The sequence below is a fragment of the Chanodichthys erythropterus genome, chromosome 13 (genome assembly GCF_024489055.1).
Source record: "Chanodichthys erythropterus isolate Z2021 chromosome 13, ASM2448905v1, whole genome shotgun sequence".
Lineage (NCBI taxonomy): Eukaryota > Metazoa > Chordata > Actinopteri > Cypriniformes > Xenocyprididae > Chanodichthys > Chanodichthys erythropterus.
In genome coordinates this window covers 46051402-46076968 of record NC_090233.1, presented here as the reverse complement: position 1 = coordinate 46076968, position 25567 = coordinate 46051402, and the positions used below count along the sequence as shown (strand labels likewise).

General features: G+C 36.3%; 2 protein-coding genes across 7 annotated transcripts in view; one reads left to right on the top strand and one right to left on the bottom strand.

The window, feature by feature from the left end:
- The window catches only part of nr2f1a (nuclear receptor subfamily 2, group F, member 1a), a 143524-nt gene that overhangs the window by 9800 nt on the left and 108157 nt on the right, over window positions 1-25567 (bottom strand). The window lies entirely within an intron of this gene.
- arb2a (ARB2 cotranscriptional regulator A) overlaps window positions 1-25567 on the top strand; it is a 198276-nt gene that overhangs the window by 88600 nt on the left and 84109 nt on the right. For 3 of the 6 annotated variants that reach the window (XM_067407214.1, XM_067407215.1, XM_067407217.1), the window contains exons 8-9: window positions 10782-10901; window positions 25381-25416. In XM_067407214.1, coding sequence (XP_067263315.1) covers window positions 10782-10901; window positions 25381-25416 — 156 coding nt within the window. Of the gene's footprint in view, window positions 1-10781; window positions 10902-16130; window positions 18749-21767; window positions 22446-25380; window positions 25417-25567 lie in introns of those variants that run through there. The other 3 variants (XM_067407218.1, XM_067407219.1, XM_067407216.1) reach the window with 3 other exon arrangements.

Below are 25567 nucleotides of genomic sequence, written 5' to 3'. Positions count from 1 at the left end.
CCTCTCTCTGAAGCTGTGCATTGTAACCGCTCTCGGGGTGAATCCCGCTGTAACTCCGCTCAGATGTCTGCTCCCAATCTTCCCGTTAGGTCAACCAAGAAACACATCCAATCTGCTGTCAGAAGCCAAACCAAGGGCCTTCACAGCAGGCCTTCACCACCAAACGACACACGAACCACTGTCTGTGCCTTCTTCCCCCTAACATCAATTAAAGCGAGGCAGTAATTTAATCTGACAATCACAGGCTTTGAGTGAGACAGGTTGAGATGTCACAGAGATGACCTTTCTGCCCACATGCAGCCAAGAGCTGTCTTTTGCCTAGGCCTTTGTAGTTTGTTAATGAGATATTGATTTGAAACAATGCACTAGCAAATTTTGTCGAGATTAGCTCCATGCTAACAAGGTCACAGCGCTGTGACAGTACAGTCTCGTGTTTATCAGCACCATACCTCCACCTCCTTTATTTAAGAGCCCTCTTAGGGGGTCTGTAACCATGCCTTTTTAATTTCCTGTTTTCCCTAAGCATGTTGATATTCTGCCCACATCTTCCCCGTTGGCCTCGTTTGTCATCTTACTGGCTTTCGCTGGGCTCGCTAGTAGTTAATTACTTGTGATTTTCAAGTCATCTCCTTGGTTCATGTTCTCTCCCCCCTTTCCCCTCCGCTAGATATGAGGGCTCTCGCCGCGGTCACACTCTTTTCTGAAGGAGCACCTTGTCTAGAACTGGCCAGGTGTGGACGGCAAATCTGCAGGAAGTGAGTGCCAGTGCTCGTTTTGCCAGCCCAAGGCGTCTAGTGTTCCATGCACGCTAACAGCGCTATCAGGAAGTCCACGCGCCGCCATGAAACCCAGTCTCAGCCTTATCCGAGTATACAAACCCAGCACTCACACTGCCAACTTTCAAATCCCTCAGCATTATCGGCTTTCCCAGACTCCTATTTCTTACTATCAGTCCGCGGTCTCTGTAAACGCTAGCCATGTTAGGCTAACGGACATTTGAGGCACTTAATGTGAATCTCGGCAAACACCTGGAAACTAAGTCCACATTCTAATGGCTCCAGTGATAATACAAAACATGCAATTACCTCCTTGGATTGTTTAATGTTTAATCGTTTAACTAAATGAAAATAATCCAGTGCCCTGCTGAAGAGGTACCAGTGGTCATTTAAATGAGCTAAGGGGACTGTGTTTGCCCAGTTTGCTAGAAAGATTTAGCATGGTTAATTCTGACTGTTTGGATGAACTTTTTAAAGGTGATCTGTAGACGTGCGAATAGACAGCTAAATATGAATTTAGCATCAAGTTAAATTAGTTAGCAGTGGTGTAGTTGAGACCAGCTCATTTGAGTCAGAGTCAAGAGACCAAGACTAGTAGAGGGTAGAGTCCGAGTCTGAGGCAAAACCATGAATTTTATTTTCATGGTCTTTCATCAAGCTCTGTGTGCTTAGTTTGGAAATAATTAAAGACTACATTACATTGGTTTAAATTATTTTAGAAATATTTGTATGTACAAATAACTGATTGCAGGATTAAAATGCAAATCGAGAAATCAAGAAATTTCACTAGACTTGGTATCGTGACAACTGAATTTTTTTTTTTTGGTATTGTGGTATTTGGTATTAAAATAGTGTGATATTTGTTTGGCTTTGATTCTGACATTATGGATTTTGGTGATCCAGGTGATAACGTATAGATAAAAAGATGAAAAGATATACACTCTTTAATAAGGGAGACATACAAAATTTATTTGAAATATTCCAGGACCGGGGTTGGAATTGTGCTAAAATCCATTATGCCTGCATAACGTCCATAATGCATCAATGAATGTTGCTTTTTTAGGAATAAAGTTGTGTCTGCATAATAGTTTAGAAGCTGGTGTTATAAATTCAGTTTAAGGCAAGTGCCATTGTTCTTCCTTAATACCTATTCATTCTGGGTTTTATTGTAGTTGTGTTTTATAGAGCCAACATGGATTTTTTTTCTTCTGATTGCTGACAATGAAGGTGAGGGAGTGAAAGACGTAGAGAAGGAATCTGTCATACTACAGAAAAGGTGAGAATCTCTCTCAGATGCTGTGCTCACATCCTGTCTGCCAATTCAAGGGGTTTGCAGTGTGTGGGACACCTCCATATGACGTTTCTCAGATTGTGTGGAGCATCTCCAAGAAGAGAGTATAAAATCAGTCTAATAAAAGTGTACTGTATTTAGAAGAAAATAAAGAGGGAGAGACTCAAAGAGTGTGCTGTTATAATAGATGTCGTCCATTAAAGGTGCAGTAAGCAATTTCTGAGAAGCACTGTTGAAATATATAGAAATCAACCTAAACAAACACACAGCTCCCTTCATTGCTCCGCCCCCAAAATGCACAAACATGCAATGCAAGCGTGGATGTCTGGATTATCAAAGCTGAAGCAAAGCAAAATAATGCTTTGCAAAAAATAAAGCAAATATGAGGAACGAACGAACAAAAAATTAATATACAGAAAACAAGAGCCAGCAACCCACCAGTTCCAGACAAACAATGACACTCAAAACTGTTACTATAACTAAAATTAGAATAATTAATTAAATTAATTAAAAAACTATAAAATACAGCAAAACTTTTCTAAAGAGTGCAGAAATTACCTGTATCTATATTTTCATGTATCTAAAAACACAGGAAAGCTTTTCTAATATTAACATGGGTCTTAAAATTCTTGTCTTATCATGACCCTTTTTTGTCCAGTGATATTCCTCTGACCTTTTCTCTTCTGTAATGTCTCTCAGCCATCTCTTTTTCTACAGTCTTTCTTCAAATCTCCCTCTTGTTCACTTTTTCTCCTCCTCCTCCTCCTCCACCACTTAATGCTGATTGTTGTGGTGCTCGGTCCAATCCACTTTTAACAGCATTTCTCTGAAATTGCTAATCTAAAAATTGTAGCGGATTTTACTTCTGTCTGTGAAATGTGTGTGTGAAATGTGTGTGTGTGTGTATATATATATATATATATATATATATATATATATATATATATATATATATATATATATATATAATAAGGTAATTTTTGTCAAAAATAAATAAATAAATAAATAATAATGAGATTGCATACAATGCATATTATACATACTATTAATGTAGTACGGTATAGTAGTATGCTGTTCCAAACAGCCAGTAAAAACATTGAATGTTTATGTAGATCTACATCCATGTTCATTTTCTCAGTCTTGAACTGTGATGCCTCTGCATAATAGAAAGAGAGATTTTCAGCTTTAAATGAGCATAAAAATGTTTATGTATTTGTCTAGAAACTAACATGAAGGCAGCTGTTGGAAAGAATGTGTTAAAATAGTTTACAGCTTGGAAAGTCCTGCAGTGTAACAAAAGTTTCCTACAGTGTGACATGCTGTACTTCATCTTTAACTTTTAAAATTCATTTGTCACACCACAGGACTGCAGTATTTAAGTTAATTGAAAAAGCTAAAAGAAATTAATTTAAAAATGAGAATGAAGTGGTAACCAATTACATTACAATTCATTAATTAATCAGTGAATTAACAAAATACAATTATTTGTGTGTGTGTGTGTGTATATATATATATATATATATATATATATACACACACACACACACACACACACAGGTGCTGGTCATATAATTAGAATATCATCAAAAAGTTGATTTATTTCACTAATTCCATTCAAAAAGTGAAACTTGTATTTTATATTCATTCATTACACACAGACTGATATATTTCAAATGTGTATTTATTTTAATTTTGATGATTATAACTGACAACTAAGGAAAATCCCAAATTCAGTATCTCAGAAAATTAGAATATTGTGAAAAGGTTCAATATTGAAGACACCTGGTGTCACACTCTAATCAGCTAATTAACTCAAAACACCTGCAAAGGCCTTTAAATGGTCTCTCAGTCTAGTTCTGTAGGCTACACAATCATGGGGAAGACTGCTGACTTGACAGTTGTCCAAAAGACAACCATTGACACCTTACACAAGGAGGGCAAGACACAAAAGGTCATTGCAAAAGGCTGGCTGTTCACAGAGCTCTGTGTCCAAGCACATTAATAGAGAGGCGAAGAGAAGGAAAAGATGTGGTAGAAAAACTTGTACAAGCAATGGGGATAACCACACCCTGGAGAGGCTTGTGCAACAAAACTCATTCAAAAATGTAGGGGAGATTCACAAAGCTGGAGTCAGTGCTTCAAGAACCACTACGCACAGATGTTTGCAAGACATGGGTTTCAGCTGTCGCATTCCTTGTGTCAAGCCACTCTTGAACAACAGACAGCGTCAGAAGCGTCTCGTCTGGGCTAAAGACAAAAAGGACTGGACTGCTGCTGAGTGGTCCAAAGTTATGTTCTCTGATGACAGTAAATTTTGCATTTCCTTTGGAAATCAGGGTTCCAGAGTCTGGAGGAAACTTGCTTGAGGTCCAGTGTAAAGTTTCCACAGTCAGTGATGGTTTGGGGTGCCATGTCATCTGCTGGTTTTGGTCCACTGTGTTTCCTGAGGTCCAAGGTCAACACAGCCGTATACCGGGAAGTTTTAGAGCACTTCATGCTTCCTGCTGCTGACCAACTTTATGGAGATGCAGATTTCATTTTCCAACAGGACTTGGCACCTGCACACAGTGCCAAAGCTACCAGTACCTGGTTTAAGGACCATGGTATCCCTGTTCTTAATTGGCCAGCAAACTCGCCTGACCTTAACCTCATAGAAAATCTATGGGGTATTGTGAAGAGGAAGATGCGATATGCCAGACCCAACAATGCAGAGGAGCTGAAGGCCACTATCAGAGCAACCTGGGCTCTCATAACACCTGAGCAGTGCCACAGACTGATCGACTCCATGCCACGCCGCATTGATGCAGTAATTCAGGCAAAAGGAGTCCCAACTAAGTATTGAGTGCTGTACATGTTCATACTTTTCATGTTCATACTTTTCAGTTGGCCAAGATTTCTAAAAACCCTTTCTTTGTATTGGTCTTAAGTAATATTCTAATTTTCTGACATACTGAATTTGGGATTTTCCTTAGTTGTCAGTTATAATCATCAAAATTAAAATATATACACATTTGAAATATATCAGTCTGTGTGTAGTGAATGAATATAATATACAAGTTTCACTTTTTGAATGTAATTAGTGAAATAAATCAACTTTTTGATGATATTCTAATTATATGACCAGCACCTGTATGTATGCATGTATGTATGTATATATATTTGTGAAATTTCCTTACTACTAAATATTCCAAGCTCAACTGTTAGTGGTATCATAACAAAGTGGAAGCAATTGGGAACAGCAGCATCTCAGCCACAAAGTGGTAGGCCATGTAAAATCACAGAGCGGGGTCAGCGCATTCTGAGGCACACAGTGTGCAGAAATAGCCAACTTTCTGCAGAGTCAATAGCTACAGACCTCCAAACTTTGTGTATCTTTCAGATTAGCTCAAGAACAGTGCATAGAGAGCTTCATGGAATGGGTTTCCATGGCCGAGCAGCTGCATCCAAGCCTTACATCAAGTGAAATGCAAAGCATCGAATGCAGTGGTGTAAAGCACTCTACCACTGGACTCTAGAGCAGTGGAGACGTGTTCTCTGGAGTGATGAATTCTCTGTCTGGCAATCCGATGGACAAGTCTGGGTTTGGCGGTTGCCAGAAGAACAGTACTTGCCTGACTGCATTGTGCCAAGTGTAAAGTTTGGTGGAGGGGGATTATGGTGTGGGGTTGTTTTTTAGGGTTGGACTTGACCCCTTAGCTCCAGTGAAAGGAACTCTTAATGCTTCAGCATACCAAGCCATTTTGGACAATTTCATGCTCTCAACTTTGTGGGAACAGTTTGGGGATGGCCCCTTCCTGTTCCAACATGACTGCGCACCAGTGCACAAAGCAAGGTCCATAAAGACATGGATTGGTGTGGAGGAACTTGACTGGCCTGCAACCTTAACCTGATAGAACACCCTTGGGATGAATTAGAGTGGAGACTGTGAGCCAGGCTTTCTCGTCCAACATCACTGCCTGACCTCACAAATGCGCTTCTAGAAGAATGGTCAAAAATTCCCACAAACACATTTCTAAACCTTGTGGAAAGCCTTCCCAGAAGAGTTGAAGCTGTAATAGCTGCAAAGGGTGGGCCAACTCCATATTAAACCTTACAAATTAGGAGTGTAATATGAACATACTCATTTATAAGTAAGTCTACTGAGATGAGGTAGATGAGCATTTGGGATCTTGATATTATTTTTGCAATTGTATTTGTTGACGTTGGCAATGCAGAAATTACACACTTTTTTGTAATAAAGAAAAGTTAATGTCCATACATACACAGAAACACAGAGACATGAGCAACAGGTCTGCTCACTCTGGGAGTCTTCCAGCTCTTGCACATGCATGGATGAGATGAGGGTTGACAGCGAGAGAGAGAGGGTGAACCTGTCACCAGGAACTGGTCTCTATGGGCATATTGTTTCGCAGGAGCTAATTAACCCTAGGAAATAATTACACAAATATGCAAATGCTGTTTAGATAAGTGTAGGCTCTATCAGAGGAGGTAGTCAATCATAGGGGAAGGGTTGGAGGGAGTCAGTGGTCTGTGTGTGCTTGCGTATGTGTATGTGTGTGGGCCAGGTGTCAGACTCTGTGCCGGGTTGATAAGGGGAGGGGGACGTTACCTGGTTTAATGTGGCATCTACCTTTTGCAACTGTGGAGATTTAATTTATTGAAACACAAACACACACACTTATGCACAGACAGAACAACACAACAGTCAGTCTTCTGTTTGCTTCAGCATAAAACCACTGTCCAAGATGCACATTGCATTATAATGACAACTTGAAATTGCATTTGCAATTTGCAGATTTGGTAGTTGATTTGATCAATGTCCATTTGATTAGATTGTGAAAAGTGATATTATCAATAGTAACAGTAGTGTTTGATATCATAACTTTCATCACTACTACTAATGCTATAAGAGCTATGGATTTTAGCACATCATTTGTGTCACAATATTCTTTATATATATATATATATATATATATATATATATATATATATATATATATATATATATATATATATATATATATATATATATATATCTCAGAGGTTGTGTTAGACTTTCGCACTGTCCGTCATAACCAATTATTACCAGTCATTTTAATTTTTAGATTTTAATGATAATAAGACGTTTAATAGTTTCTTTTTTTCATCCATATTTTCATTTTTATTCACAATCTTACAGGATAAGCAAATGGGCCTAGGCTATGCATTTATTTATATTATGAAAAGAAAGTTGAACAAAGACTGTGCATCACTTTTCAGATTTCATCTTTAACAGTTGTTGCGGATCGTGACTGATCGTGTTCATCCCTTCCTCTATACTACTTTACAGAACTAAATAAACATGAATGAACATCAGAAAATATGTTGCAAGATACAGGAGCTTACTGAAATCTGTATCACGTCCAAATCAGTTTAATCAGTGTTGGAAACAATGTCGCGTAACATAGAAAAGCCATTTGTTGACCATAAACTTGATAGTCAGCAGGAAAAATAACAAAACAAACCATTTATTAGAAACTTAATTATTTAAGTATAAATATTATAACTTTTTTATTATTATAAAATGGACTTAAATTGGGTGCTTGCCTGTGTGTAGTCAAATGCATTGTTTTCATTTTACTCTGGAGACTGAACTCTGGCGCTTTGGAGCGCATTCGCCACCAATTACAGTTACAAGTTACACCAGCCTCAGTGTAACCTGTTAAAATGATGGACGGCCTTCAGATTTTTCCGTCACTGCAAAAAAAAAAGGCAATGAAGGAAAATTTTCGGTTAACGCAATCTCTGATATATATATATAATGGACAATGCCGATTTTAACAAACAACTATTGGCCAATAGTTGTTTCAATCAATCAACACTGATATTACTTTTGTCCTTACAATAGATTACTGTTTTGATCATGTTTTAAATTAGCAAACTTCAAAACACATGCATTAAGGTATATTAGCTAGTTTATTGCTGCATCATCAAATGCTCTTTAATGAACATGGATTGGATCCATGTAATATATTTAAAAGGCCAACATAAATACATATTTACAACAGAACAAAGATACATATGAAATAAACAGTGCTTTTCAGGTCTAACATTAGTTTTCAGGTACAGAAATTGAATAAAGTAATCAAAGATAACACTGCTGTATAAATTAAATGTATATAAATTAAAGTTACAAAAGTTATTTAGTTGTTCAAGAGCAATGAGTGATTAATTTATTTTATTTATCTTCTTTTTTGATCAGCATTAAAATGCAGGGATATTAGGCTGCTGTCACTTTAAGAGGTGCATGGACCCAATATACTGATATAAGTGCGTTTTATGTCTTAACTCTTTATGAACACTTAAGAAACTGTTAACGTGTCTTTTCTTCATCTGTTTTTGTCTGACCCTGCTGATGCAATGAGCATTTCACTGTCCAATGGTCATGCCTTAACTTTGCAATTTCTAGTATTGCATTAGTATTGCATCCTTCTCATGAGCATTTAATAATTTTTGACTTTTCAGTCAGAGTTAAATCTCTTTTTTGGCCAATTTTGCCTGTAAAAGAAAACCTGCCTAATAATTATGCACTCTTAAATATAAGGCGTTTTTAATATCCAGCCTTCATGAACAATTAAATATCACTTATAAATGATTAATTACAAAATTAATAGTTGTTATATATATATATATATATATATATATATATATATATATATATATATATATATATATATATAAACAATTAGTTCCTGTCCTTGATTCTGATTGGTCAATTGCTGTGTTTTATGCATGATAAAAGTCTCTCGTACCTATACATATACTGTGTGTGTGTGTGTGTGTGTGTGTGTGTGTGTGTGTGTGTGTGTGTGTGTGTGTGTGTGTGTGTGTGTGTGTGTGTGTGTGTGTGTGAGAGTGTGTGTGTGTGTGTGTCACATATACATTTACTTTTTTTTTGTGAACATTGCGGCTTTGTAATTTTTTAAATTTTTTTTTGTTTTTTTTTTTTTTTTTTTTTTTTTTTTTTCTCACTATGGCTCTTCTGAATTATGCTAACCACTCAAAACACCCTAGCAACCACATAGCAATGCACTGACATCTATCCACATCAGTATGGCGGTTGGTTTTCAGGGTCAAGTTGCACTTTCTTGCCAAAATGTAAAACAATTAAAAATAAAATAAAATAAAATACCCTAGCTTGTTTTTTGTTTTATTCTCCATGGCCTTTGTTACATCAGCAGAGCTAGAAAAAGTTTTTAGATTTTGATGAAAGATTGCAAAAACTTTTTTTTTTTTTTTTTCATTAGAATATCATGTATTGATGAATTGATGTACAATAAGACCAAGGCCGTTTCTTAAGTGAGGTTGTATAAACTAATTACTGGCCACTACACCTCTTTGTGGTCGTATGTGCATGCTTGCTCGTGTGAGCACAGAGAACTTTATGAATATGAAACACACTGCACTGCAATGATGACTCAGCTTTGGTTCTTCAAAAAGCTTTGATGTCTGAGGGTGTGAGAGAAAGACATGCAAACTCGTCTCCGTTTGCACCGCCCTGCACCCACCGCCCAGCCGTCCAAGTAGATCTGGGCTCAGCGCTTTCCGCCAGTTGCATCACACCGTAACCCCCCCTCCCACCAGCCTGTTTATTTACTTTCATATTTGTGTCCCCTCGCCAACACAAGCCATCTCGGTGACAGGAAATCTCTTCCCTCCTGCCAGCTCCTTCAGCTCTAATTCACTTATTATTGTGCTTTTCAAAAAGCTAATCAATGTGGGAGAGCTGATGCAAGATCATGAGAAAAAGGCTAAATGCAGGGCAAGGCTGCAAACTTTCAGAAGCTGATTGCGACAAGGCCAGGCTCTTTATATCATGCAGCTGTGTAGCTGCCGCATTCGTCGTTTTATGTCACCGACACCCACGTTCACTCACTTGTTGCTAGCGATTTTTCTCTAATTTAGTTGTTATTCTGCATTTAAACGATCACCGCATTTGCAAACAAACACACAGATCGATGTTGCATGCGGCAGTGAATGAATGCCCTTTTTCCTCTCTCTTTCTCTCTTTCTCTCTCTCTCTCTCTCGTCTCGCATTCGTAGAGCGTTATAACCCCAGGCCAGTGTTAATTACGAGTGTTGTGTTTGTGCCCTGCTTGTGTGACCTTCCCATGTAGGCCGATTATGTGTTTATCGCTCTTATAGAGGCCGTATTGATCAGTCAGTGGGGTACAAATTAAGATATAAACTTGACGTCACACAATCTATTGAGTTTTGCAACGAAGGCATTTGCAGTATGCAAGACACATTGATTGATTAAGATTTTTAAGTGAGTCAATGTGGTATGTGAGTTTATGGGTGCATGTCTTCAGGCAGTCTCTAACTTAAAGAGGTCAAACCTTTTTTATTTTTTATTTTGTTTTATTAAAAAAAATAAAAATAATATAAATATATATATATATATATATATTATTTTAACTATATTTTTTTATTTTTATTTTATATTAATATATTTTAATAAAATATTACTTTATTAATATTAATTAGTTAATTAAATGGGTTTAATTTAGTTCAAAGTTTTTTTGTTGTTTTTTTTTTGGGACTGGACTGGAGAAGTTTTGAAAGTTACTGCATGGTTTAATGGTATATTACGCTCTTATTTTGAAATATCATTAAATTGTATCTCTCATTAAATGACACATTTAACTTCAATTGTTCTTACTCTCACTTTGCAGGAAAACAGCACTCCGGAGGAACACACAGTTTATGTGTGGGACCAGTTCATCTCTAAATCACTCGCGAAAAACATCTTCATCGTGGCACACAGCTATGGCGGCTTGTCATTTGTGAATTTGGTAAGCATTTGTTAGAGGTTATTATTATGAAAAGCCCTCACCCTCCACCCCCTCAACACACATAGTTGTCTTCACCAGTGGGAAAAGCAGCAGAAGAGAGAGCGAAATGATTAAAAATAAATAATGCTTAGTTTCTTTGAGAAAATGCTGCTTTTGTAAACAATCCAGTTCATCCTTGTCCTAAGGCACTATCCACTTCCTTGAGTGGGAGGGAGGGATGAAGGAAGAATGAGAAACTGCAAAACTATGGCTCTGTTAAGGCATGTAGACAAGTACGCATAACATCAGAACCTGAGAGAAAAGAAAAATATCATGATAGAAGGGCAGTCAGTCCCAGAGTACATGCTAAAGTCAGAAAGATAGAAGAAACAAGTTTGAATATTACAGAGTCTCTCATTGGACTTAAAAATACAGTTGTTATGTTTTATGTGAATGGTTAAAGGGTTAATGCACCCCATAATAATAATAATAATATATATTTTTATATTTTTTTCTGAGTTAAAAATAAAATAAAATGAGGTTCATGTTCCTGAGCGGAATTACCATGCAGTGTTTTTCTTTTCTTTTCTTTTCTTTTCTTTTCTTTTCTTTTCTTTTCTTTTCTTTTCTTTTCTTTTCTTTTCTTTTCTTTTCTTTTCTTTTCTATATTAATCTGTGCAATTATTAGGCTACTAGATTCCATTTTTTTTTCCCATTAACCTCAAAATGTAATGTTAAATTAGTGTGTTTTAGTAAATAACTAATAAAAAAATTGTGATCTAATAACATTTTGGGCATTTCCAAAAATGTGGTGCCCTATGTAGACATCCTTATTTTTAGTGCCTTTCAAAAACCTCCCATCCATTGAATGTCATTTTCGTACTGTAGCCTGTTCAAAGATGGTAATTGTTTTCCCTCACTGTACTGTAAATCTTATGTTTGAGAGGATCTCGTCATCAGTTTAGAACATTGTACTATATAAGCATTCATTGCCCCACATTGCATTGTCTTAAATGGTTCCAGTGTTTGAAGAATGTACCTTTAAGAAACTGGTAGTAGTTGGAAGTTGGCTTCACATTTAATTATTTAGCATTAGATTTGCACTTTTTCTTCTCAAGACATTTTTCATCCTTTAGAATAAGCTGAAATATGCTGCCAGGTTTGAAGTCACTGATGGTAAAAGCCATTCGTGGTTTAACGTGATCGATCTCAACTCAGCGACAGTTCTATTTTTGAGAACTGTAGAGAAGATGAAGATTTTTAGAGAATAATGTTGTGATCTTTTTCTCACATATTGTATGATTTTAGAAGACTTGGAATATAGTCTTATTAGGTACTTTTACATTGTTCCTGTACATTGTTCTTTCTTCCATTATATTGCAAAGATCATTCAGATTTTGTATTTCATGGAAGAAAGTCAGTCACACATGTTTCGAAAGACACAAGCAGAAGTAAATTATGACCATATTACCTTAACCTTGTGAAGTTTTCAGCTATGTTCCCTGTGGTACATCACCTCCGGGGTCAAGGGTCAGGTGGCTTGTCACAATCTCTACTAGTCTAGGTGTGCGCATTGTAAGGACAGAGCCTCTGTCTAACCTTTGACCTAACATAAACACACACTTTCTTGCTTTCTTTCACACACACACACACACACACACACACACACACACACACACCTACATGAGAGCACTTTTCATGAACCCGTTCCACTTTTCTTTGAGAGAGAGAAGGGAGGGTGAAGCGGATGGCCGAGACTTAGCATTCCTCTGATAATTCCAGGAATATGTGTTTTTATCTGAGCCAGGAGGTTCTGTGTTTCGTAATTTGAATATAACTGTTAAATATTTATGTGGCGTTGTGGCCGTGACAGCCCCTCGCTGGTGGAGGCATGGCGGTCTTCCTCCAGAGATCTGTTTAGCCGTCTTTCTCTGATGCATCCCTGTTTTTTCCCTCCGTCGCTTTCAAACACACACACACACACACAGGCGGAATGCTCACTTAAACACACTATTTCTTTTACAAACCATGCTCATGCCTTTCATTGGTTTGATTGTTTCTGGTATGGAGTGGCAGGAATTGTATTGAACTTTGTCATCGAACATAGATCATCTTTATATATCTAATGAAGATCATGCATAACATCTCAAGTTAAAGTTGATTAATCATTTTAGCTGCTTGACATACTTAATTTTTTATAGTTTGGTAGATGAACCTATAACTAAATATCCTAACCAGACACAATGCAATAAGAATACAGCAAACAATCTGACTGTCCACACCAAATGCGACACGACTACGAGACGTGACCAAATCAATCAGAAATCACAGCCAATCACCAAATCACAGCTCTATCTGCAAGCACAATGTATTCGCAATGAAACTAAGTCATAAATAATATATATATATTTTTTTTATTAGTTTATTTTTAATTTGCTTTGAATTATCAATTGTTGCTTTCAATATGGCTATAAAGGCAAAATTATATTCAAACTCGCAATAATTTATTTAAACATTAAATAAAGCACATAATCAGACCTGAGATTATCATTGTCAGTTTTTATGGTATTTCAGCCATGATGTCACAGAAATAGAAACGTTTCTACAGTAGAATACTCTGACAATCATTGTGTATCGTCGTCATTATGGCTGGTTTGGACAAAAACTCTGATTATCATAAAAAAGATACATTTTGTCACGTCGTACTGTAGTGTCACTTCTGGTTAGAACACTGTGTCACTCCTCAAGTGAAACTGTTTTCAAGTATTTATGTATTTATTTTAATTTTCTTATTTTCTTTTTAAATATACTGACTGGTGCCCTAACAAATTGTCTATACACCACTTCGTTGGCAGTAACTGTGTTTAATGAGAGGGCCGTGCATGTGACTTGTAAATATGTCTTAAGTAATGATTCAAGGTGAAGAAATTAGAGGCCAAGATGGAAAAGGTGGACACAGAGTTGAGAAGAAATTTTTAGCTCATCATAACAGATTGCCTGAAAACAGGCAGTCTGTGGCTTAATTAATGCTCCCTTTAACTCTTAACAAATACGTTTCTGATCAGGCACATCAAACACAGTCCGATTAATGTCTTCAGCATGTTGGCTCTCTCTCCCTCTCTTTCTTTCCATTGAATTTCGATTTCTTTTCGAAGGCAGTATGTAGTAATTACAGATACATCAAAGTGTGCCTTAAAGTAAGAGTGGTGCGTCAGGGTTGGATAGCTTTATGTCAGGGCTCACTATTCCATCGCTGTGCTCCTGTTTCAACAGTCTCTGTTTCTTGTCATATCTGTGCCATGAATTCTGAGTTAGACAAACAGTTCTCTTCTAACTGTCTGCCACTCTTTTTTTCATTCTGCTGGCTCCAAATTCCCTTAGCTTAGTATGCACTGAATGTGATTGAACTTCTCGACCATTAATGAAGTATGTGCTGCAAATTTGCAGGTCTATATGGATACATTCCCGGATATGCATATTCTACATCTATCGTGTTGACGTTGCCCTGTGCCTGGTGTTCAGTAATCTATGATTAGTAACGGAAACTGCAAAGAATTTAATGATTTTGGTTCTGATTCCTCTTAAAGGGTTAGTTCACCCAAAACTTTACTCACCGTCAAGCTATCCTAGGTATATATAACTTTCTTCTTTCAGACGAATACAATTTGAGTTATATTAAGTAATGTCCTGGCTCTTCCAAGCTTTATAATAGCAGTAAATAGAGGATGAGATTTTGAAGCCCAAAAAAACATCCATCATAAAAGATGTCCACATGGCTCCAGGGGGTTAATAAAGGCCTTCTGAAGCGAAGCGATGTGTTTGTGTACGAAAAATATCCATATTTAAAACTTTAAAAACTAAAATAGCCATCTTCCGACAGACGACCGTACGCATTTATGGCGAAAGAGTGAACTCTGACCCGACGCATGACGTAATGACGAACGCGGATGCGCAGAGGAGAGAGCAAAACAAAACACCGCTCATGTAATAGAAGTCTAAAAAGAGAATTTTTTTAATGGAAATGGTTGGAGGATTTTAATATAAGAGAAGAGGAGCTTGTGTTTGTTGCCCAACCTTATTTATTTGAACAGCGAGAGGAGTCGAAGCTTACGCTACTCCTACATGGCATCAGAGGTTACTCTTTTGGCGCAAGTCGACAAAGCTAGTTATTATAGTTTTTACAGTTTTAACCATGGATATTTTTAAAATTATTACTTCAGAAGGCCTTTAATAACCCACCAGAGCCATGTGGATATTTTTTTTTTTTATGATGGATGGTTTCACTTTTTCGGGCTTCAAAATCTCATCCTATATTCACTGCCGTTATAAAGCTTGGAAGAGCCAGGACATTATTGAATATAACTCTGTATTCATCTGAAAGAAAAAAAGTTATATCCACCTAGAATGGCTTGCGGGTCAGTAAATCGGGGTTAATTTTCGTTTTTGGTTGAACTATCCCTTTAAAGATTCTGTTTACTTAACGTTTCTATATCAAACTATGTATTACTTTACAAACAAAATTCATAATGTCCTTCTGTAACCACATGTTGTCATAAACAAACAGCAATTCCACTGATTTAAGTCTCACATGCTATAACCTGAACATGCTTGATTCACTAAAAAGAAGCAACTCATTAGAGTCATTCTTTCAGAAATCAGACTGCACTGCTTGTTCTGTATGTGTTTGATTCACTAAAAGAAACAACTCATTCAAATCATTTGTCCGTGAGTCGGACTACTTTAGTTGCTCAGAAAGTTTTTGATTAGTTTAAAAGATCAGATTCATTAGAATCATTTGTTGATCTGGAATCGAACTACACTTGTTATAAAGTATGTGTCTGAGTTACTAAAAAGATCAGACTCTTAAGAGTCATTCGTTCAGGACAACTCATATGAGATCACAGCAAGAGCAAACAACAACTATCCAATGATCCAATCAATTCCCAATGGACAAAATCAAGTCTGGCTCTACATTTTTTTCTTCTCTCTTCAGAAAAGCATTTAATTCAGATATACGTCACGATAGGGAAGAAAATGCGATCGCAACTTCCATTTCATGCCAACTTCAATTTTGTGCTGTAAACAGTTATGGTACTATGTTGGCTTGCCACTTAATGTTTTGTGTGAAATCTGGGTCCTGGATCAAACCCAGTTGTGAAGCACTGCCCTTCATCTCACCTGATCATACCTGTCCCATTTTCTCTTCTTTCTCCATCTGATCTTGTTTGATTGCTGCATTGGCTGCTCCAGTGGTTGCTTTCATCTATGAATCTAGCTGGAGGCCTGTGGGAGCAGCCATCAGGGCAGAGCTCAGCTCCGCATAACCTTCCTGACTCTCTGCCAGAGAAAAGAGCAGCCGGATTGAAGAAGATGGGGCACATTACGTAACGAGTTATGCAAACGTACATCTGCCTCCCATTGCACCAGTATGTGGTTGCCCACAGCTTTGATGAAATAAATGAATCAAGTGTATGTTGTGTCACTTTTGTTCACACACCTGTGCATGTGTGGATCAGAGTCTAAGTGTGTGTTCACATTTGCAGGTTTGGTTCGATTAAAATGAACTGTTGTGATTGCTCTGTTACTGTGGTTCATTTGAATAAATGTGACTGCTGCCATCCGAACCCTGCTGTGAACCAAATAAGGGGACCGAGACCCAGCACTTATAAAGGAATTCTGATGCGATTCGACTCCAACATTGATCAAAGACATCCTAACAAACCAAACACAGGATGTGATGTCACAAGATGCGGCCCTAAAAAGAATAGAATGCTTAAGAATACCTCGTTCTTCTCATGATAGGAGCAATGTTGCCCATTACAGTTCAGTACAGGCATTGGAACAGACATCCCCTTGCAGCAGATCTTCATTTGTGTGTGTGGCAGAGGAATTCCTGGTGTTGTCTCGACTCCTTTGCGCATTTTTTTTTTTTTTTCCTCTCTTTTTTCTGTTTTTGGTCCGGACCAAAAGAACCAAGAGATCTAAACTACAAGTATGATCACACCCTTAAACACGTCAACTGCAAGGAATAAGGTATTAGAGGTGGTTGCAATGTAAATATAGTCATGACTAAAAAGCATCACTATACATTTTTACATTTTATGGCCAGTGTGGTGAAAAGTTTATTGTTGGGCTTGATGGAGATGCATCAAAGCTCAGTTTCTAGATATCCACTTGACTCTGAGGTGCTGCAATCTAGACACCAAGGTTTTGGTTTCTCTTCTTTACCTGAATAATGAATCTTGGCCTGCAGCACTAAAACATAGTCAATTGAACTCCAGAATACAAGATTTCTTACTTTTTCTTATGCTGTCTTTCATTTATAACATTTATGTTATGCTGTTTTTTCTTGATAGTTTAAGACTGCGGTCTTAAACAGCTCTGCTGTCTGTAAAACCTTCTGCTTGGACAAATGGGTCTGATATCTTGCTGATGCACTTGCTGCAGACTGATATAAAATATGAAACATTCAAAATTGCAGAGATTTCTGTCCAGCCCTGTATTCAGTATTAGAGTGTCTTTTTATGCAGTAGTGGACATTTTTCTGGAAGAAAAGTCTATTAAAAAACCCTCACAAAATTAATACAACCGACAGCCCTTTTTATGTTTCTTATGCGCATCAAGGCTGCATTAATTTGGAAAAAATACAGTAATATTGTAAAATTTACATAACTGATTTCTATTTTAATATATTTTAAAATGCAATTGATTCTTGAAATGACAAGGCTGATTTTTTTTTTAGCAGCCATTACTTCAATCACATGATCCTTCAGAAATGATTCTAATATGCGTAACATGCTCTTAAAGCGCATTGACCCGCCTTCGGCTTGACATCGCTTTCTTTTACTGTTTAAAAATATTAATAATGTAAGCAAATTATACATCTCTTGAGAGGTCTATGTGTTTAGTGTCAATATAAGGTCTCTGCTTTACAATATCGATACTCCAGCAACAGTAATATTGTAATTTGTGTTGCAAGTACAAATGACAACATGCAAAATCAAAACGGGGACTTTGAAAACAACTCTCACCTTTAAAAACAACTATTAAAAACTTAATAATATTGTTGATATTTTTTTTTCAAGATTCTTTGAATAGAAAGTTAAAAAGAACAGCATTTATTTGAAATAGAAATTATTTGTAACATTATAAATGTCTTTAGTGTCACTTTTCCATTCTGAATACAAGTATTTCTTACAAAAAAGTGTTTCTAACACCAAACTTTTGAATGGTGGATGAAGTTAATAATACCAGTACATAAAATATTCATTATTTATTTATTTTTTTCCCCCTCAATATAAAGCAATGAAATTACCACATTTAACCCTTTGAGATTCGTTCAGTTAAATAAGTGGCATTAATGTGATGCCAGCACTTGAAGCTCAGGCGTGTTGATACTTGTTTGAACGTTGATGATCAGGTCTATCAGTGTGTGATGGTGAAATGGGCCTAAGTCCGGATCAGATGATTTACGCCACAGACCAAGGCTTTCTTTGGATCTCTGCATTGTTGGAGAATTCTCCTGATTAACAGCACACAGTCTTCCCAGACCCTTCACTCCACCTTAGTGTGTGGCTCATTTCTGTAGCTTGAAAGGAGATCCTGACAATCAACATTGTAAAAGATTTCCCCCACTGTGGATTGTCTTTTTCCTCTTTACCTCCTTCCATGCATTGTTTTCTTTATCTGCCTGTTTGTGCTATTTTCTATTATTTATTTATTTATTAATTTATTTGATTTATGACGGGCTGCTTCAAACCCAATTTTCCCCTCCTGGACTTCTGTTGTGAGGGATTCACCAGAGAGAGAGCTTTGACTAAAGCTCGTCAGTGGCTTATTTATGTATTTCCGCCTCATTTTGTCATTAATTTCTGTTTGTTTTTAGAAGATGACGAGCAATCTAGCATGCACAGATTGTTGTTGGAGAATGGAAGCCCGTCTGCATGCAGCTTTTAATTGATATCAATTTGCCGTCCAGGTGTGTTACGCTGAAACAGGGTCACAGAGGGGGTGGAGATCTGTGTGTGCTTCGAGTAATTACTGTCGCTTTCAGTCTACATACACACCAAATCTGTTTCATGGTATTTGTTTAAAGTAACATGTACATACGGTCATACATGAATATGGTAGTGCATTCACTATTTTTGTAAGGGATGCTTTAAATTGTTATAAGTGTGGATGCTTGTGTTTATCATGAAGGAAAAGCCTGTGTCAGCTGTTTTGGGTTAAACGAGTTTTGACGCTGCTCAGTAAATGTTGTGAGACGTTTTTATGAGTATGTCTGTTCATTACAGATCCACCTCAAGAGAACATTATATTAAACATATGGCACCTTGGTAAAATGAAAATAGTAGCTGCCTTTTATTGACTTTATAACGACAGTATAGACAATGTATCTGCTAAATATTACAAAGAAGAACAGATCTCCAGGCAGGATCTTCTTACAAATCTTCTCACACACAACTGCTTCAATATTTCAAATCCGAAGGCACAACAATGGAGCTTTTTCCTGTTGTGTTGTAGGAAACTTATGTTGATTTCTGCTGTCCTTATATTGTGTTGTATATTGTTTGTTTTGTTTATATAATTATATTGTTGTAGCGTATTTTTTGCTGTTTGGTGAACTATTATCTTTGTGTTGTGTCTTGATTCTGTTGTGTTATGGCATAAATAACACGTTGTGTTATAGAGTAATTCTGTTGGTTTGTGATTTTATCTGGCTTATTTTTGGTTTTGTTGGCTTTGCTGATTTTGTTGTGTTGTGGCTTTTTTGCATTGTGTTGTGGCTTATTTTCATGATGTTCTGACTTATATACATTGTTTTATGGTTTATTATCATTGTTTTGTGTCTTTTATTGTGTTGTTGTGGCTTATTTGTGTTGTTTGTGGTATAATTCTTAGTTTTCTGTTGTATTGTCACTTATATGCATTGAGTTGGGGTTTATTTCCATTGTGTTTCCATTGGTAATTCTGTTCCTTTGTTGTTTTAATCCGATTTGCTGTGTTTTCTGTTGTGGTGTAATTTTGTTTTGGCCTTAAAGGGATAGTTCAGCCAAAAATGAAAATTCTGTCATTTACTCACCTTCAAGTTGTTCCTAACCTATATGAATCTCTTTCTTCTGTTGAACACAAAAGCAGATGGTTTGAAGAATGCCCGTAACCAAACAGTTGATGGGCTCCATTGACTTGGTTACCCAAATTCTTCAAAATATCTTCTTTTGTGTTCAGCAGAAGAAAGACATTCATAGAGGTTTGGAACAACTTGAGGGGAATTAAAGACTGGTTTTGTGTCTTATTTCCATTGTATTAAGGCTTATTTGTGTTGTAAATCTGTTTTATATTGTCGCTAATATGTTTTTTATTTGCCGTTGTGTCTTAATTCTGTTGTGTTGTGGCATAAATTTGTTTTGTGGAGTAATTCTGTTGTTTTGTGGTTTTATCATATATGTAGTGGCTTATTTATATTGTGGCGTAATTTTAGATTTAATTTTCAAGTTGTCATTGTATTGTGATGATAGTGTATTTCATTTTATATTTTTTGAAAATATATACTGAATTTTGATTTTCATTCATTTAATTCTTTATGGCTTATTTCCATTGTATATGGTTTATTTGTTATGGTGTACTTTTGTTGTGCTTGTTTTGTGTGTGTGTTGTCACTTATATGCATTGTAACTTTATTCGCCGTTGTGTCTTCAGTTGTATTGCATCTTAAAACGGTTGTATTTTCAACTTTTGTAGTGTTGTGCATTGCTGGGCTGCCGCAGTTATGCGAGGTCAACCTTGTGCATTTAACTCAGACACTCTCTCTCCGTCTGTCTTTCTCCCTCCCTCTCTCATTTTTTCCTCCCCCACTTCATCTTTTCTCTGTCACAAGCTTAATTAGCCACTGCTTGTTAACAGGCTCAGAGAGTTTAGCGCATAAACATGGATGGAGGGATAAATTCACGCCGAAACGAGCGCACGATAAGAGAAATCACCCCGCTCCACTATTTCTATAAATAAACTATCAGCAAACGCCTGTGCAGAGTGGCCTATCTTCACACCGACGATAAGACACGCTCCAGGAATGTGTGTGTCTGTGTGTCCAGAACACACTTTGAAGTGAGAAGAGACTTTGATTTGATGTGTAACTCCGAGATTGCGGCGTGCGCGCCAGTGTTTATGCGTCTGCGCTGACATAGACGTGTTTGTTATGCCTGCTTATTGTCTGTCATCTTCTGTGTGGTTCATCTGGACGAAATCATTTGCATGTGAATGTATATCGCTATGAGTACCGCCTAATAGAATATGCAATTATGTATTACAATAAGCCATTGAACATCCGTGATGAGCCCTGTCATGGTTTGACAGACATATTTCAGACGTCTGTTTGACACTTCATTTCGTCCCATGCTAATGGAAAATAGCCTTTATATAGTTGTTATAGCATTCTGTTGTGTTTAGCGTCTATGTCACGTTACCATTTCGAATATTTCAACCTAATTTCCAGGTCTGATGATATATACGGTAAATTTATCAGTCAGCAGCAAACGACAGTAATCGAGTGTCCGATTTAATCCCATATGTCTCTCGCTGTTCAGATCGAGCTTTTCGCTTTCACATATGTGCCTCTGCCGCTAGTTAAAGAGCTCACAGTGAAATCTTAAGGGGTTCATCATTACATATTTAGTGGGCAGGCATCTGATATAGCTGTAAGGTTTTTAATGCAGCGGCCCATTGATCTGACGCACATGTCGGCTCCCGGGGTTACCGGACGTGCCTCCATTTGCATAAGGGCCCTGGGCAAGGTTCCTCTCACGCATTGATTGGCTTGTCCTAGGGAACCTCGCATCGCCTCCCCACATTGATCACTTTTTTTTTTTCTTTTTTTTTTCCCTGAGATAGTGCTATGCAGAGTTCACCTCAAATGCATCCTCCCCAACCTGCAGGAGGAAGGAGTGTGGGAGAGAGGAGAGGAAGAAACTTTGCCTCCAATATCTTAATAGTCACTGCACTGAGGGGAACCAAGAGCGAGGGAAGGGTCATGTGATGTGTATTCATGCCTTGGTTGAGGGTGGGTAATGAACAGTGTTTACAGATACAGCACACAGATACTGTATATGGAACACATACAGAGTTACAGCTTAGTCATACACTCATAAATTTTTTAGCATTTTATTCATTTTTTTCTCCCTGAGGTCTACTTATAATGTTAGTCAAGGTTGTCTTCCACTAAAAACAGTTGATATATTTTTTATTTTTTACGATTTTATTTTTTTACCTTCTTGTGAAACGGCTATTTAGAAGTAGTGCCCACAACATGGGGAAAAAATTATGTTTTAGATCACAGAATGTCAGATGGATTTTGTGTGATGAGAAAGAGAACAACTGGGTGCAGAGATATAATATATTGAGTCAAATTGATTTGCGAATCAGTCTGAATCAAACACAGGAGTCAGGAATCATAGACTGTATTGGTCAGACAATTCACTTGATTCAGTCTATTCAGATTGTTCTCTCTTAATGTGGTTTATTTATTTATTTACTTATGTATTTATACAGTGCTATTAAAAAATTGACTCTGTTGACTGTCTAACATTGAAATGTGTCAATACTTTCAGGTTTGTTGTCGATACCTATAGCATTGCCCCATCTTTCAGTAACTTAAAGGGATAGTTCACCCAAAAATGAAAATTAGATTTTTATCCCCTTACCCCCAGCGCATCCAAGATGTAGGTGACTTTGTTTCTTCAGTAGAACACAAATGATGATTTTTAACTCAACCGTTTCTGTCTGTCAGTCAAATAATGGGAGTGAATGGGAACTCGAAAAATAAGAGTAAAAAAAAAACTTGCATTTTTCCAAATTAAACCCTGCGGCTCGTGACGACACATTGATGTTCTAAGACACGAAACGATCGGTTTGTGCGAGAAACCGAACAGTATTTATATAATTTTTTACCTCTAATACACCATTATGTCCAACTGCGTTCAGCACTCGCTTAGTGAGGTCTGATCGCGCTCTGACAACGGCAGTGATGTCTCGCGCATATACTTCAATGAGTGCTAGACATCACTTCCGTTGTCAGAGTGCGGAATAAGAAACTCTTATTGTTCAGTAAGATTTTTTTTTTTTTTAATAAATTAATATTTTTATTGAGCAAGGATTTATTAAATTGATATTTAACTTGAAAATAAAGGTATTTGTAATGTTACAGAGATTCTATTTCAGATAAATGTGATCCGTGCTGGCAAAATGAGTCGGAATACGCACTGGCTAATTTCGAGCTACAGGCAAAACAAGTGAAAAATGTCAATTTTGATCGATTTTCAATAAATTAGTTCATTAAGACCTCGTCTAGCGAACCCAATGCTCCAAATAGCCATTAAACATCTAAAAGTAACTTTATTTGTATGCTTATTGAGAAGGGGTACCTTTTCTTTGTCCATGAATTCTTGTAAAGTGCAACATTACAACTTTGTGAATATGCATAGCGAATTATCGATGGCATGAGTCTGAACCAATGAAATGTGATTTTCAAACTCATGCTGATGTAAACAAAACAATCTTATTTGCGCTGACTGACAGATCTGAAGCGTGCGCACAAAGACGCCTCAGCATGCGTTCCTGATCTACACATATAAACAGAATTACAGTAATTAAAAAAAATCTGTCTTGGCGAGTATCCACGCAAACATTATATGTTATGTCTTAAGTGATCATTTGGTTAACTGTTGGGGAAAAACATCTGATGTGTAACATTGTATTAGATCCGTTTGGTATAGTAGGCTGTAATATACAGTATAGGCTGTCTGTTACATTAATGTTAATCAAACAATTGTGGAGTCATGGAAAAAAAAAAAAAATAATAAAAAAAAAAATATATATATATATATTATATATTTATATATATATATATAAGTAAAGCTAATAGAACTAGATGTTCCAACCCCTAAGTAGGAAACTCTTGATAGATAGATATATATATATATATATATATATATCAGCATAAAATCAGCATATTATTAGGGCTGCACAATGATTAATCGCGATTAATCGTTTGCAAAATAAAAGTCTGTTTACGTGATATATGTGTGTGTTCTGTGTATAATAATTATGTATATATAAATACATGCACATACATGTATACATTTAAGAAAAAAATATTTTATTTTATATATAAAATATTTATATGTAATATAAAATATATATAAATATGTATATTTATACATGTATATATTTCTTAAATTTATACATGTATGTGCATGTATTTATATATACATAATTATTATACACAGAACACACACATACATTACGTAAACACACTTATTTTGCAAACGATTAATCGCGATTAATCATTGTGCAGCCCTACATATAATGGTTTCTAAATGATTATAACACACTGAAGACTCGAGTGATGGCTGCTGAAAATTCACCTTTGCCATCACAAGAATAAATAACATTTTATTCAATTATATGTTATTTTAAATTGTAATAATATTTCGCAGTATTACTGTTTTTACTTTATGTTTGATCAAATAAATGCTGCCTTGGTGAGCATAAGAGACTTCTTTAAAAAAAAAAAAAAAAATCTTACTGACCTCAAACTTTTAAATGGTAGTGTAATATTGGCAAGAAGTTTTTGACTTTTGAAAGTTTCAGTATATTTATATTGTACATTTTATTTCAACAGATAAAGGAAAAGGGGGATTTTTCATAATTCCTTTAAGAGACTAAGAACATTAGGCATTAATGATGTAAAACGGAGTGTGTTCTAGAGAGAAACTTTGGTTAATTTCTAATGGTGTGTGTCCTAGAGGGAAACTTTGTTACATTCTACTCTTGCAGGTCATCTTTGACACAGTTCAACACACCCCTTTTCTTCTTGATTTTGTGCCGCACATGACCTCAGGAACAAACAGATCCCTCTTTCGCCTTTCCACATGCTTTTCCTTCCTTCCATCTCTCTCCCTCTGAGCCTACGGCAAGGTCTGCACACGGGACTAAGGCTAGTCCAGGAGGACAACATCCTTCCATCTTTCAAATTTGATTTTCTGCCTCTGTCTCTCACTCTGATACACACATTCTTTGTTCTTTCACTTGTGCTTTGTCTCCTCTTCATAATTGGAAGCCTTACACTGTGTCCTAACCAGGTGCGACACGATAAAGCAATAACAATAACAGTTGAAGCAGCTATTTATCCCATGTTAGTTAGTCAGCATTTCTTTATGACCAAACACAACAAGTGATGACAAAAGGACATTTTGTCAATTGCTTGGTTGCGATTGATAGTGAAATAATAAATAAATAAATAAATAAATAAATAAATAAATAAATAAATAAATAAATAAATAAATAAATAAATAAATAAATAAAACAAGACATTTTAAATCTGTATGAAAAAAAGAAAAGAAAAAAAAATTGAAGAATGTTGATAACCAAACAGTTTTGGTAACCATTGACTTCAAAATATTTTTTTAAAAACTCTTCTCGAAATATCCACTTTTGTGTTCCACAGAAAAGAAAAAAAAAAAAGGTTTGGAAGGACATAAGGGTGAGTAAATAATGACAGACCTTTTATTTTTGCATGACTAACCCTTTAAGGAAAAGGTTTAAATTAGGCCCGGATGATTTGGAACGACATTAAAAAAAGATTAAAAAAAAAAAAAAAAATGAAAAGCAATATTCCATATTCAAGAAAACAA